The following is a 15407-nucleotide window of genomic DNA, read 5'->3' on the forward strand; positions in this document are numbered from 1 at the left end:
AGGGTGGGGGTTTTTCTTTTGGGTTTATAGGCTTGTTTGGAAAAGCAGATGACGGACAGTGGATCATCCGGACCAGCTCTGACATCCTTCTGAGCCCCCATTGAATTTCGCCGCCCGACCCCAGGGTTGTGGGCCGGATGGCTGTGTACGGAACTTACGGTGCGGGGACAGAGGGTTGTATTTCGCTGATATTGCTTGTGTTATAATGCTGGTCGATTTTGTAACGATTTACTAATTCCTGCAATAAAAATATATTTAAAAAAAAAAAAAAAATGAGTAGTGCGAGCATTACCAACAACATGTGGTGGACCCAAGCGCCCCCCCGTTTGTCCACAACGTATCTCCTATCCTGGGTCCTGGCCAGATTTTTTTAAGTAGAAGCCATTAAGTAGCCCAGCTATCATGCTTTATACATTCATTCTACGTGGCTAGTTATACATGCTGGTGACAACCTTAACAAGTGTTGAAGCAAGAGAATTGAAAACGCGTATTCAATGTAATTTACACTTTAAGACACACAGAAGCAGGGTCGGACAGGCCTTTTATTCCACTGGGTATTTTCCCGGTGGGCTATGGCCCTTGGAGGCCGGTTTTTCTAAGCCCAGGACTGCTCCTGGTGCCTCTGTCCCTTTCCCATATCCCGGCGTTCACTGCAGCAGGCAGAGGGAGGTGTCAAGTGATAGAAGTAGTAAGGAAGTGAGGGGTAAAGTAGAGGGAAAGTGATCAGATGGAGTAGAGAAGAGGAGGGAGAGAGAATGGATGGATAGAAAGAGAGCGATAGTGCAATAAGATATAGGGAGCGGGCTGGTTGAACATTGTTGCCAGGGCTGCTTTTAGTCCCCCGTCCAGCCCTGCATACTAGTTGTATGTTCCCTCATGAGGGGAGAGGAGGTAGGGAGGACCAGTCAGAAGGGGAGCGGAAGGTGGGAGTTTAATTGGCAATAAGTTAGTTATACAATATGGTTTTATTCTAGTATTTTACGAATGATTTGCAGTCACTTTCAGGAAACTCGCACAAACAATTCATTCAGGCAAGTGAACAACTGTTATCAATATAATAAAGCAAAATACAATGACGTGCTAAGGAAAGTGTATTGTTTTATCTCAGGGACCTGGGCTGAGTTATCCAACCTGTTGTTGAGGGAAGTAATTGCACCATATTTTAGGACAATAAATGCAATGTAAAGTTTTTGTGTACAAGTGCATTATATGCTGGCATCCTAAATTCCTGCACGTCTCCTCCAGTCCGCGAGAACACATTTTGGACATCTTTTATGCAGACCAATAATGGAACATTCTCCCCTAGCATAAATGGCAACAAATAAATAGGCATGAAAGAGGCTCAACTCATTGGCCGGCCTGTTAATTCACCTTGGAAAGAAGCGCTCAGTGTGAACAGGCCATCGGGCCTGGACTCGTTACTCTTAATGAATGGCGCCATGTGCAATTACAAGCCGTTCCGCTATGCAGGAGACGCGCATTCCAGCGACACTAAAAGATCGAATGGATTCTGCACGTGATTGGACTGCCGGAAGGTGTGCGTCCGCCAAGTGATACATTAGTCCCGCTGCACTTGTTTCCTAATGAGACCCCGTCATAAATGGTAGACAACCAGAAAGCAACAAATGAGCGAACAAGATGCGCTCTAACGAGATCGTGGAATACAGATGGGCCGCGCCACCCACTCAGCCTCGGGGTGCAATTTCCTTTCTAGCTTTCCAGTAGATATTATCCACATTTTAAAGAGATTAAAACAATGAAATTGTATAATGGTATTATTTGTAATGCGCGACATTTCTCACCACTGGAGCAATGCAGCATGTGCAAGAAATAAAGTATACAAAATATACAATACAAAGACACAGAAGTAAGTTATTTTGTTCTTAGGTTTTTGGGTTCATAATTGAAAATTATATTTTGAAGCAAAACAAAAACGGAGTTACTATAGAGTTTACTTGAAAGTGTTATTGGCTCAAAAGCTACTAGTTCTTAACAAAATATATATACATCATAAACTGTAGTGGAAAAAAACAGGCACTGACAAATGTAATGACCAGTTTTTCTATTCAATTTTAGGCATCACCTACAGAACTTTAACTGTTGCAAAAGGGTTGATGGACCAATATCCTTTAACATATTTAGAGCGGGCTTTGGGTCGCCCTAATTTAACTGTAAGTAAATTTTTTTCTTCCTGTTTAAGCCTTTGGTTTCTGACATTGTCAATTACATTCTAGCAGAGCCCACCGGCTACCTAACCTTGTGCTTTTTGTGTTCTTCTGCCTCCTACCCAGTGTGCTTGCACTGCAGTGCATGAGGGTCTCTCGCTCGTTCGGCCACTCTAAGATTCACTCTTCTGCCTCTGTGCTGTCCCCTGCTCTCGTCCTTCTACTTTCCCACCCACCTGCAATCACTGCTTACTTTATGTGAGTACCAGCTGCTGCTGCCAACTCCTTCCGCACCCATTATCCTGAAGCCCTCGCTTATGCACCCCCTTAGGCATCGCTCTGAGGTCAACATTTTCAGGCCCTCCATTGGCATTTTTCCGCCAGTACAGGAAAAAACATCTTGGAGTGATTCAAGTATAATAAAAGACAATTTGAAAATGGTTGCCCTCTGTGCCATTCCCTCCGCCAATGCTTGCACTGTAATTGGATAAGCAGTGTTAAAGGCAATACTGGCATATGGTAGCTTGGCAATTAAGACACAAACAAAAACAAAATGACCAAGGCAACTCTGACGCAACCACAGCACCGAGACTGCCTCCTCACCACTACAGACGACATCCGCACCCTCCTCGACCGAGGTTAAACTGCAGCCCTCATCCTCCTGGACCTATCGGTCACCTTTGACATGGTCTCCCACCACACCCTCTGTGCAAGACTCCATAACACCAGCATCTGCGACAAGGCCTTAGAATGGATCCGCTCCTTCCTCACTAGCCGAACACAGAGTCAGACTTCCGCCATTCCACTGAGAACCCCCAGAGATCAGCTGCGGAGTACTGCAGGGCTCCTCCCTGAGCCCCATCTTCTTCAACATCTACATTGCTCCGCTCGCAGCCATCATCAGAAAGCGCTGACAACACCCAGCTGATTCTCATTATTCACAGACTATCCTGCTGCAGCCAGGAGCAACTTCCACAACATGACGAAGGCGGTCACCGCTTGGATGAAGGACAGGTGCCTCAAGCTCAACTCAGACAAGACCAAAGTCCCCATCCTGGGCCCCACCCCTCTCGGCCTGGGATGACTCTTAGTGGCCTGCAGCACTCGGAAACCCCTCCTTTCTCACATACACACACACAAGCCATGGTTCACGCACAAAACCTCTGCATCATCCTGGACTCCTTGCTCCCAATGAACCGCCAAATCAGTGCGGTTTTGTCCTCCTGCTTTCACACACTTCATTTGCTTTGGAAGATCTACAAGTGGATCCCCAAAGAGCTCAGAAAAACATCACCCACGCACTCCCCAGCAGCAGACTCTACTTTGGCAATGCACTGTACTCCGGCACCGCCCAAAAACTCCAAAAGAAGCTGCAGAACATCAAGCATGCCTCCGCCAGACTCATCCTGAACATCCCCTGCCACAGCCATATCAACAGGCACCCGAGAGACCTTCACTGGCTCCCGATCACAAAAGAATCACCTTCAAGCTCCTCACACACAACTACAAAGCACTGCATAACACCGGACCTGCATACCTCACCACTACCTCTCCTACACGCCCCCAGAAATCTCTGCTCCTAACGACTTGTCCTGGCCAACGTCCCATGGATCTGCAAGACCTCAGCTGCAAAGACCTGGAACTCCCTGCCTCTGCACCTCAGGCAATCACCACAGCAACCTCAATTCAGGAAGGACCTCAAGACCTAGCTCTTTGGCTGAACCGCAGAGGTTCCCCCACAGCGGCTTGAGACCCTAACGAGTGAGTAGACGCGCTATACAAGACCCTTGATTGATTGAACTGAAGAGAATAGATCTATTGGTTTTGCCAATGTTTGTTCAGTGTTGTGCTAGTGACAGCTCAGTTTGAGCTCATAGACTCTTCACAGTCAGGGTTGTTGAGGGAAGTCACTTTTGAAGCAAACAAGTAGGTAAAGTGAGCGCTTGAGAGCGGTCAATCAAGAGTTTGTTGGTACTGCACAGCATCTGCTAAAGAGGATTCACTTGGATAGAGTTGCCAGTGGCTTCCCTAGGGTCCTGTGATGTTGACTCACATCTGCGCTCTCGGGTATTGCTCCACCTTGTAACTAGCATCACTGTAGTGGTGGGAGCACAGAATGGGCAGATAAGGAGAGGGAACCACAGTTGAGGGAATATGAGTATTTGGTGAGGACAAGACAGAAAACAAAAGCATACTGAAGAGCAGGAGAGGTGAAGGAAAGAAAGCAGGCGCAGGCAGTCTGAAGAGAGAGGGTAAATGATAGAGTAAAACAAAGCTCGAAAGAGAGTAATATAGGAAGAGAGAGGGTAGATAAGGGAAAGCAGGAATGTTAACGTTATAGAAAGGAGAAAGAGAGAACAGTGATAAGAGTAAGCTTTTGTTTAAAGGAACTTCACCACTGGCTCACTGGCTATCACATTTGGGGAGAACAAGAACTGGTTAGTAATGATGTCAAACTCCCTCATGAAAATTCGTAGCAGGATTGTTGTGCGCAAGTTGGCATGTGGGAGTTGCTGGCAATGGTGGGCAGTGTGATGAGCTGGGCAAACAATTTTTAACCAGTTGAGGAGGTACTGAAAGAGTACAAACTTTGTTCCACACAGAATGATTATGGTTGAGAACAGCAAGACATGGTCACGAACGCCATTAATGGAAAGATTAAAAAGTGCGTTTGTAATGGAAGGAACGGAGGAGCCTAAACAGAAGGAATAGAGGAGTGAGCTAGTGAATTTCTAAAGTACCACCTATATACCTTTAAGTAACCCCTTCCCAGATGTGACTGGCTTTTCAAGACTTTAAAAATATACCTTTGTAATGTTTTTTTGTTTCTGAAGATTCAATGGTCAGTTGAAACAATTGATTGTCAGGCGCATTTTCTAGGCCTGATTCTTAAAGGTAAAAAGAGGGGGTACCTCGTAGGTTATAGAGAACTGGGTATGGTCTATGAAGATTGACAGACCAATATCTAAAAGGCAGTGGTTAGCACCCCCTGAACTGGAGGGGCAGCGGGTGGAATGGAGTATGGATTATTCTCCTAAAGAAGGATGTGATGGTTCTGTGGGGCCCAGGAGGAAATAAGAGGGCTACTCTCAAGAATATCTAACATTGGTCTACAACATCTACCAACATCTGTGCCAGATTTTCACAATGATCACAGTGTAAATGATTTTTATTTTGATTCATTGGATCTGATTGTATCCCCCTTTGATATCCTCAAATTCTGATATGGTACATGCTGGCCAGCCCCGCTAGGTGTGTGGTATGACTTCTGTGAAGAAAGTTGGCATGGTTATTTTATCTTTGTTGTGATTAAACACTCAGTGTTTCAAAAGCACCCAGTGGGGCGAAGACGCTGATCAGGAAGAAGAACATAATGAAATATTCATCAGCGAATACATTTGTTAAAGTATTTTGCCGCAGAGATGCAGATTAAACAGTCGTCAACCCCGTGGAGGGAGTTAGTTCTACAGAAGGGTCTGTGTAATGGCCCGGCAATGCTCCCCATACATGGCACAGCTTGATCGGTGAATGATGAGCTTGATGGCTGTGACATGCTGGGGCACATGTTAAGTACCCTGAAAGCAAAGCAGAGAACTATACACTTAAAGAGAAGCTTCAATTAAAATGAATTTAAAAGGATCATTTCATCAGCTTGAACAACCTCCGCTTCACTGGAGCGGATACAGAAAAAGCCATTTTAATATGAGTGGATCCATCAGTAGCTGTAGCACTGACCGAAGCCCAGCGCAGACCGACTGTCCTTCTAGCCAGGGCAGCCTGACGAGTGATTTGTAAGAAATGGATTTCTAATGACCTGCCCGTTAGTTGCAGATTGGATTGAAGCGACTACCCATGTGAGCAATTTGGATATGGCATATGACTCCAGAAGCATGGATAAGACTTGGAAAGACTTTAAAGCGTGGCTTTGTGTCCAATGGTTGCCACTGAATGAGGTACTACAAGGCGGCTGTTTCCATGTAAACAGCCTTTCCGGGGCCTGACTGGTAACCACCACAAAATGGGAAGTAGTGCTGCTGGTGAAATGAGGAGAAGAAAAATAAAGAAGCATGCATCAGTTATGGACTAGGATTTAAAAGCAGCCTTGGGAAATGTGGGCATGCCAGCCTTATAGAGTACAGCAAGTGTAGCAAGTGGGTGAGACCGTATGCAGGAGGACTTTCTATTTTTAGGGGTACTAATGGTATAGGTGCCTACAAGAGAATTATGTGTTTTACCTCAGGAGGGATGTCTGCCAGGTTGGATAGCTGATACTTTCTGCCTCCATTCACCCCTCAAAGCAGCCCCCTGGTGCTAAGCCTACCAGGGGTTCTCTCTGTGTACCATATGGCCAGTTGAGCTCTTGGGGATCAGTTTGGGGGGACAGCCCATCTCTTGAACTCATCTGTGCCAGACTTCAAGATGTGATGAGTCACTCATGGAACACAGCTGAACAGAACATTATCCAGTTGCGCTACTCCCACAAATCAAGTTAAGGATACCAACTTCATTTTCAACCTCCAATTTTAAATTCCTCTACATTTACAGAGCATTTTAACAATTTCAAGTTTGCTTTTTTATGTATACGTGTTTTACTAGTCTACTAATATATAACTTTCTCACTAGTTGTGGATGCCACGGTTAAGTATTGCGGACCCCAGGCTTAGAATGACTGCCCTAGAGATTGTGGCATGAAGGACTATGTTCTGCAGGATCTGGTGTTCCATGTCCAGGCCTATACCACAACTGGACATCCAGTTCCTTTCCAATGTACAATAAAGTAGTGCAAATCAGAAGAAAATAAAGATTTTAAGGTTTACAGGTTTTTATAGTTTCACAGGAGCTTAGTAGCCTTTATATCAAGGGTACCTAATGTAGGTCCAGTAGGCCCAGAAAGACCACTTAAATAAACACACCTAAAATAATTCTATGTACCATGAAACTGAATGCAATGAACGTTGTGAGTAGCTATTGTAAACATATGAAACAGATCTGCCTTTATGGACCTATGTTGGACACCCCCTGTCTTACATGTATTGTGCCTTTTATTTATATAAAAAGCAGTAATCATGCATTGGATTCGTACAGCGGATAGGTATGCAGATTCCCAGCTCCTGCGTTATTGGACAGATAGAATAGTCTTGAACACAAGCTCATCACAGACTCCTTGACAGATGTTGGGAGATGCAATAGTCTCTAAGTGAGTTAGACTCAGTCAATCGACGACTTGATAGGAAATAAAATGTGTACATTATCAGTGAGAGTTAGTTTGAGCAGCGGTGCAATACCATGATTATCTCGTGAAGGACAGTCAGTCACATCCACCTGGAGTGAACACCGACAAAGATAAAAGGCCCAGTGGTTTATGGGTAATACTTCTGCTGCATCCTAATCCCAAACGCAAAAGCTGGGCCTGACATAGCAGCAGCCAATGTATATTCCAAACTACCAATACATTTCCATCACCAGAAGATGAAGGGATAAATGGCGCCCATGATTCACCACGATGAACTGCGGACACTTTTGCTTCGAGTCGTTCATAGCAGGATATACGGCATGCGCGGGGGTGCCAGGGGCGCGTGCCCGCCGCCGCCGACCTGCAGCGTAAGTCTCGCGGACATAATTACAGCTGGCGCGCGAGTCCCAAGCCCCGACAGTGCAGCAGAGCCCCTGCGCAAGGCATCTGGATGAGCCATTCATCCCTCTGACATTTCATACCTACAGCATCTGTTTTACATCCAGGCATGCCATAAAGTATCCATCAACCAGGCTAGAATCCGATTTCATTCAGTGAAAAACAACTCCTCACTTTCAGCGCAAGCAAGGTCATGTTTTGTGACCTGAGCTCTGAGCATCAATACCAATGTGACAAAAACAACGAGCATCCCTTCGAGTCTAGAGCGCGCAATTCAAACTCAATTGTCTTCCGGTACTTAAATAATACACATTACTACCGAATGTATTGATGTTCATTTGACTGACCTCGAAAGGTGAAAAGAGGAGTCACTTGCTGGGAATGGAAACTGTTGCTAGCAGGTAGCGCGCACATCTCTGCAAAGTGGAGTCTGAACCCACTGAGCTATCTAATCGTCTCACAATAGCGCCAACAAAGTATGTCAGTGCTTCTCAGCATTCTACGGTCGGGATCCGTAACCGATACTCGTCTGTTTCAGACGTCACTAGTTGCGGCATCGGATTTTGAAGTCTTCCGCTAGAACATGCTGATTAATGGCTGTGTTTTGTTGAGAGAGTCATGGTGTAACGGAGTGCTGCCTCAGTAGAGCAGGTCTACTTTGAGGGTCACACCGTAGTGAGCTTCAAACTTGCACTATGCGATCCAAGACCTACGCGTCTCTACAGAATTATTTTTGCTGAGATTCAGCGCCCTCTTGTTCAGTGTCAAATCTGAAGAGGAAACAGGCAAAACGGTTGTCAGAGCGCACGCGATCTCGCTCAGGATGCAAAGAAAGTGCATCCCTTCCAGCTCTCAATGGAATTCTAAAGCATGGACCACACTTTCATAGTATGTTCCAAGATGGCCGACACTGACATACACGCATGGCCACCACACCCTTCTGCTATTTCATGGCTCCCAATGCAGAAGGGAGCAAAGGGCCCCAAATGCCCAAGTTCTTAAACAACATCCACAGACAGGGCTCCTTCTACCACCTTATGGATAAAATCACCAATCACCACCTGTAATGATAGTGCTCCTCCTCCGGGTCAACAGTAATGGCTACACCAAGGCTGAACATGGCAGTGGTTTACCCCAGAAACATCAAACCCATTTGTGACATGAAGCAGTTTGAAAACAAAACTATAATTATTTCTTTGACACATAAATATACATTTTCAAAAAGTCTGCTCAAATAGTACAATGTCTTAATTGGTCATTCATGTAGGGGGACAATTAAGTATACGTTTCAGTCATATAGCACAGAAAGGGACAAGGTAGACCCAGGCGTGGTGGAAGGGTTATTATTCACAAATAGAAGCACAAAATACAACTAAATTGCAGTAACCATAACAACCATATGTGCATATGTGCACGTGATTGGCGAACGGCGCAGTGACACATGTGATTAAGCAACAATGTGGAGCGGCGAAGAAACAATATACAGTGGGGGTCAAACTAAAGTTTTTACAATCACAAACATAGTTTGATTATTTGTGAATGACCCTTTGGATGCCGCAATTGGCGTTTTGGAGTCAACGGCGTTTCAACCTCTATAGCTTGAGGTCATCATCAGGACAATGGTTACTTGGTTCAAAAAGTGCTCTGGTGCAATAGATTTGGGGAGGGATGAAGGTGTCCAGAGCATGGGCTTGCTGGTGGTGGGCGCAGAGAGGCGTAGCTGGAGCGTGCAGACAGGTTGCATGAAGCAGCCGCTAATGGTGGTTCTTGTGGCGTGGGACTGCGGCGTACGACCGAAGTGGTAGCACTCTGTAGCATAGGTCGGGAGGCTTGTGGGAGTAAGGTCCTGCTGTAATAGGCAAATGGTACAATCAGGCCTGAGACGCTTCACTCGTTATCAGGGTTTTGAATATTCACTCATTCCCACCGCCGGACTTGCCCCGGAATCCTGTCCTGGATTGTACTATTTCACTATTACAACCGGACCTTACTCCCACAAGCCTCCCGACCTACGCTACAGAGCACTACCAATTTGGTCGTACGCCAGAGTCCCACGCCATAAGAACCAGCATTAGCGGCTGCTTCCTGCAACCTGTCTGCACGCTCCAGCTACCCCTCTCCACCCCGACCACCAGCAAGCCCATGCTCTGGACACCTTTATCCCTCCCCAAATCTATCGCACCAGAGCACTTTTGAACCAAGTAACCATTGTCCTGATGATGACCTCAAGCTATAGAGGTTGAAACGCAGTTGACTCTACAACGCCAATTGCGGCATCCAAAGGGTCATTGACAAATAATGGAACTATGTTTGTGATTGTAAATACTTTTGTTTGACCCCCACTGTATATTGCATCTTCGCCGCTCCACGTTGTTGCTTAATCACATGTGTCAACTGCGCCGTTCACCAATCATGTCACTACCAGTGCACATCTGGTTGTTATGGTTACTGCAATCTAGTTGTATTTTGTGCTTCTATATGCGAATAACAACCCTTCCACCATGTCTGGGTCTCCCTTGTCCCTTTCTGTGCTATATGACTAAAACTTATACTTAATTGTTCCCTACATGAATGACCAGTTGAGACATTGTTCTTTTGTTCCTACGCTTCCCCGGTCTCAACTGGGTTAACAGGTTCACTCCTTTTTTCTGTTTCCTCAAGTGTGTAGTACAGCAAAGATGTCCATAACAACCACCCAGGGAGAAAAAGTACCATCCTAGCAAAAAGCCAGCAGTAATCCACAATCCTACATCAAGCCCAGAGGGAAGGTGAAATCTGGGAAAAACAGTAACAGGCTTGAATGTAACACCAAATGCAAACAACGCCCTGGTAGTCAGTGTACATTATACAATGTGACAACATAACCCAAGGGAAACAAATCAATGTAAACAAATGAGCGCTCCTGCACGAAGCTTTGAAATGCCAAGAGTCATTTTAGGTGATGGTATTTTCACTTACCCGTATTCTTCGCATAGCTGCTACAATTTCTACCCTGCTGTTTGGCCGAGGTACATCCAGACTTCCAATGTACTGCAAAGAACAAAGAAGAAATAAACAGTGAGTTAACCATTCAATCGCGATTAGACAATCAAAACAGAACACGTTTCAGGACTACAGAGATGCTTATTTACAAAGCACTCCTTAAACACGGTTTACATCATCTTGCACATTTGACCACCTATCCTATATGAACACCACTTGCACATTCAGCGACTGTCACAACACAGAAATATTATCCAGGACTTAAAAACCTTCAATAAATACCTGAGTTTATTTTTTGGGGAGTTTTATATAGCACAGACTAGACTCGGGGTATGAGAGCGCTTTACAAGATGTAGGATTAAAATAAGGGTTCACAGTTGACATAGTATCACAAGAGGGGAAAAAAAGAACAGTGCAACATAATATATTTCTCTCTGAGAGTAACAAATAATCAAGAATTGCCCGTCCAAGGTATAGATGCTGAAGCGGGTCAGGTGACCGTATTGGATGGTCCTGTTGGTGCAGCAAACTCAAGGGGGCAGGTTGAGGCATTTGTTCAGTAGTAGAGATGTATAAGAGTCATCACATCTGGACACAGGAGGCTGTGTCAGATAGAGCACACACACAACTTTGGATGTCTACCTTTGTAAAACATGGGTATTTCCACTAAAGGATTTGTATCAGCAACCAAGACAACAACAACAAGATTACACATTTCAAATGATCTACAGAGTCAATGTGAAATCAACTGGATTTCAAATTCTCATGAGTAGTAACCCTGGATTCAGGGCTGGACTGCGAACCCAAAGCAGCCCTGGCAATTTTCTCAGACCAGCCCCTGGGGAAGCACTGTGTGGCCCCAAGAGCCTGGAAACGCTTGCGTGCTGCTTTTGTTAGGAGGGCCAATATTGCAGCACCACTGCAATAGGAGCCCCCACTGCTGGAAAACCAGCCCCCACCCTTCAAGCCTCCCGGGCAAAACGGCTGATGCCTGGTACGGCCAGTCCGGCCCGGCCTGGATTACAGAGTCTATGAACTCCTTTTTATACACTGGACCGCAAGGACAATGAAGAGATCCTTGAGGGGTGGGCGAGATGAGGAGGAGGTCCTATGATGTATGGCCGCTGTGCCAGTGATGCAAATGTGTAACCTCCTCCTTGTAGGGCAACAGAACCTTGAAGTTCACTCCTAGCAAAGACAAAAAAAAACATGCAGGTCCACATACAGTTTTAGAAAGCGGTAAAAACCTCACTCTTCGGCTGGAGAAATTTTAGGATCATGTATATTCAAGCACCAAACTACTGCCACACAGGGACGGTTGGATCGATCAAGGTAGGAGAGGATCAGAGACTTGAAACTTCTTCATGCGCTAGAGTAAGTAGCAATCTGTTTTCGTTATCCTGGCTGTGATTTTTGGGGAATATAAGGTTTCTATAAAGAGTGAATTCAGGGATTTTGCATAGTTGATAAGTGTGTGTGTGTGTGTGTGTGTGTGTGTGTGTGTATGTTGGGGGGAGTTATGCCCTCTATATTCATACACATATGAATATTAACTAACAATGAATGAACGGTTAAATTAGTTAGATAATGATGGGAAGCATACACTTTTTTAAAAATGGAAGGGAAAGTTGAGATGCAAATGGAGACTGATGTCCTATACAGCTGTTAAATAAAATCTTTGGCAAGCCAAAAGGCAACCGATACTGACTTATATGACTAACAACTTTTGCAAAAGCCTTTTTTGAGTCTCCCTTGTTTTGCATTTTCCTTTCCCCGCGCACCTTTTAATTGTAATTTTGGGCTTTCTTGGAAACAACAGTAGTCAGTATTACAAAGTGACCCTTCAAGTGTGCCAGACCTGGAAGCACTTTGTGCTATGCTCCAAGGGTGTAACACATCAACTGAGGCATCGTGGCCTCTGCATTAGTGGCAAATGTTAACAGCTTTCCGCCTGGGTCTATAAGGTTTGTCGCAGGTGCATGGGACAAAGGCATTACTTGTTCGGGTCGTAAGCAATAAATAACCACCTGAATTATCATTAACATCTACGCTATGTTGGTGGCCAACAAGCGGAGGGAGGCCAACTCTGCTCTTACTCCTAGGACCGCTCCAGGTAGAGCACCTGCTTGCTCATGTTGGAGATTGTTGTGATATGCCTACACACAATGTGTGGGTCAGTGAGCTATAGCAAGACTTGTGCTGAATCAACTACTACTTGCTTGCCGAGCTTTGTGTATACTTTTGGCTCGAGTGCCAAGGAACATGAATGTTCCTGCTTGATTAACAAATAACAGTTCGTGAGAGGAAATGTGGCTGGAAACCACAAGTACTTCCTTCAAGTGCCCTTCAGCAGCTATGAGGAATATCCTAAGAATTGGAGCTCTCAAGCCCCTTATGTAAACCAAAGACAGATAATTAGCTCCAGAAATTGTGTGACTTTGTCCAAAACTATTTAGCTGAAGAACATACTGTGCATTCACAGTAAATCATTAAGTCTGCTCAATTCCATCCATGACGAGGTCTTTGTCATTTCCAATGAGAAAATCCAGGAAGAATATCGAATTCCCATTGCCAATGTAATCTATAAATTAGAAGGCTCAATTTACATCCTGTTGACTGAGTACAGACGAACATTTTCAGATCGATGCAAAGCTGTATTCCCCCTGCTAGTTTTTGATTTTCTGGGTTTATCTGTGACTTGTCCCACAGTGTAGTGGAGATCTGAGATCTTAATACAGGTGCTCCATGTTGTGCGTTTTGCTCCTTCAGAACAGCTAAAGGCGCGGCTGGATAGAGAGTACACTCAAAGTGGACCTCTGCCTATATTGGAGGGTGGCTGCCGCGCAGCTCTTAATTTGAGCCACCGGTTGCATGTTGGGCCCACCAGCACTTATTAGAACTCATCAGACTTTAGCAAGAACAAGAGACGGAAAAACACAAAAGCTGGAAAGATGGAGAAAGCGAAAGATAGAAAATCATTGACAAATGGAACATGGATGAAAAAGAACCTGCCAGAATGAGATAAAGTGGTAGGGAGTGTCTGGGGGTGAATGGAAGAGGCCTAAGGTGAAAACAAGACTAAGCAGCCTAGATATTCGGCACCCTGGCATTCAATAGCGCTGGTTTCTGAGCAAAAAAATAGGGCCTCTACACTTATTCTTCAACAAATTAGGCACTGCTGCCCTCCTCCTCTACAATGAGAATTGTGGTTGGAGGAAGGAAAGCTTTGGTGCAGGAAGATACACCTCTTTGTTTCTTGAGAGAGGATGTACCAACACATTTGTGTAAAACCTGTTCAGTCCCTCTTAATAGGGCCCTTCACTTTCCTCTGGTGTGAACACTTTAGGCTGTGGACTCTAGTACCAGTCAGGTAATGATTACGTGTGGTTCATGTTTGGGAAGCTTGTGCCGAGTGAGTAGGGTCCTATGTTACACAACTATGATTATTGAACAAGATACAGGACTAAGATTTGCCACAGCAAATAATTTTGTAATTCCCCAAATCAAATTGTCACGCGTAGGTGGCAAATCCTTTTATTTTTTGGGACCCATGCTGTGGAATTCTATGCCATCTATGGCACGTAACGAGACTAGTTATATGAGCTTCAGGAAAGCCTTAAAGACCTGGCTGTTTAACATCTAAAACATGTCTTATTTGCAGCAGAATCACAGAATTAGTTCAAGTATGCGCCGGGGAACCCTTTGTGGGTAGCTGTTGCGCGTTATAAATGCAACAATAATAATAATAATAAGAAGATTGCAGCACAAGATGGATTTTATTCTTTTTTGTGTTACATCTTTTTTCACATGGCATTCTCCATGTTGCTTTCCCACTGGAAGCTGTGGCACCTATCTGGAATGGCTGGCAGAACCTACACATATAGCCTGTCAAGCCAGAGCTGTCCTAGACAGTGGTGTAACAAAACTTAATGGAGCCCCTCTGAAAGGTAAAGGTCCGACGCTCAGGACCCAGTCAGGAGCCTTCAGGCCAGGGGCCCACCACTCGTGCACAGTGCCTGGAGTGCCTGGAGCTCGCCCCCCGCACCGCAGGGGCTGCGGAGGTTAATGTTACACCAATGGTCCATTAGAACAAAAGACTCATTAGAATCTGTTTGGCTGCCAGGCCAGCCTTGATCTTAGATCACTTTTTAACAGACAGTCTACTCCTGCATAGGATCCCTCCACCAAATTTTCTCCAACCTATGTCTGCTCAGGACCACAAATTTTAAGCAAAGAAGGTATCTCAGACTGGATATTCTAGTGCAGTAACCAGCTTCGTGGACTATCATCATACGAAATACCATAAACGGACCCGAAGAGCTGTTCAAAGCTTCCAGCTTACTGAGAACTATAAACTGCGTCTCGATCTCTTTGGCACTTCATGCTTCACACTGCTAAGTGCTGTATCCCATAACACTAAAACTGCACCTTGGTGGTTCACACACATTCATGGAAACACTTCCAATACAGAATCAAAAACAAAGAGAACACAGGTTTCACTGCAGATTTACAAGGAGTAGAGTAGGGTCTTTAGGTACTATATAAATGTTTCAATACACCATACCTCCCAGAATCCACTGCAATGCCCCTCCCCTTTTGCTCTGTGCAGCGAACAATCCAAACCCAAA

The 15407-nt window shown here is 45.0% G+C and overlaps 1 protein-coding gene across 3 annotated transcripts in view; it reads right to left on the reverse strand.

Moving 5' to 3' along the window:
• NOS1AP (nitric oxide synthase 1 adaptor protein) overlaps positions 1-15407 on the reverse strand; it is a 1090707-nt gene that overhangs the window by 872320 nt on the left and 202980 nt on the right. For all 3 annotated transcript variants that reach the window (XM_086955405.1, XM_086955396.1, XM_086955412.1), the window contains exon 2: positions 10756-10827. In XM_086955405.1, the coding sequence (XP_086811531.1) occupies positions 10756-10827 (72 nt within the window). The remainder of the gene's footprint in view (positions 1-10755; positions 10828-15407) is intronic.

Source organism: Lissotriton vulgaris, chromosome 1_1 (genome assembly GCF_964263255.1).
Source record: "Lissotriton vulgaris chromosome 1_1, aLisVul1.2, whole genome shotgun sequence".
NCBI lineage: Eukaryota > Metazoa > Chordata > Amphibia > Caudata > Salamandridae > Lissotriton > Lissotriton vulgaris.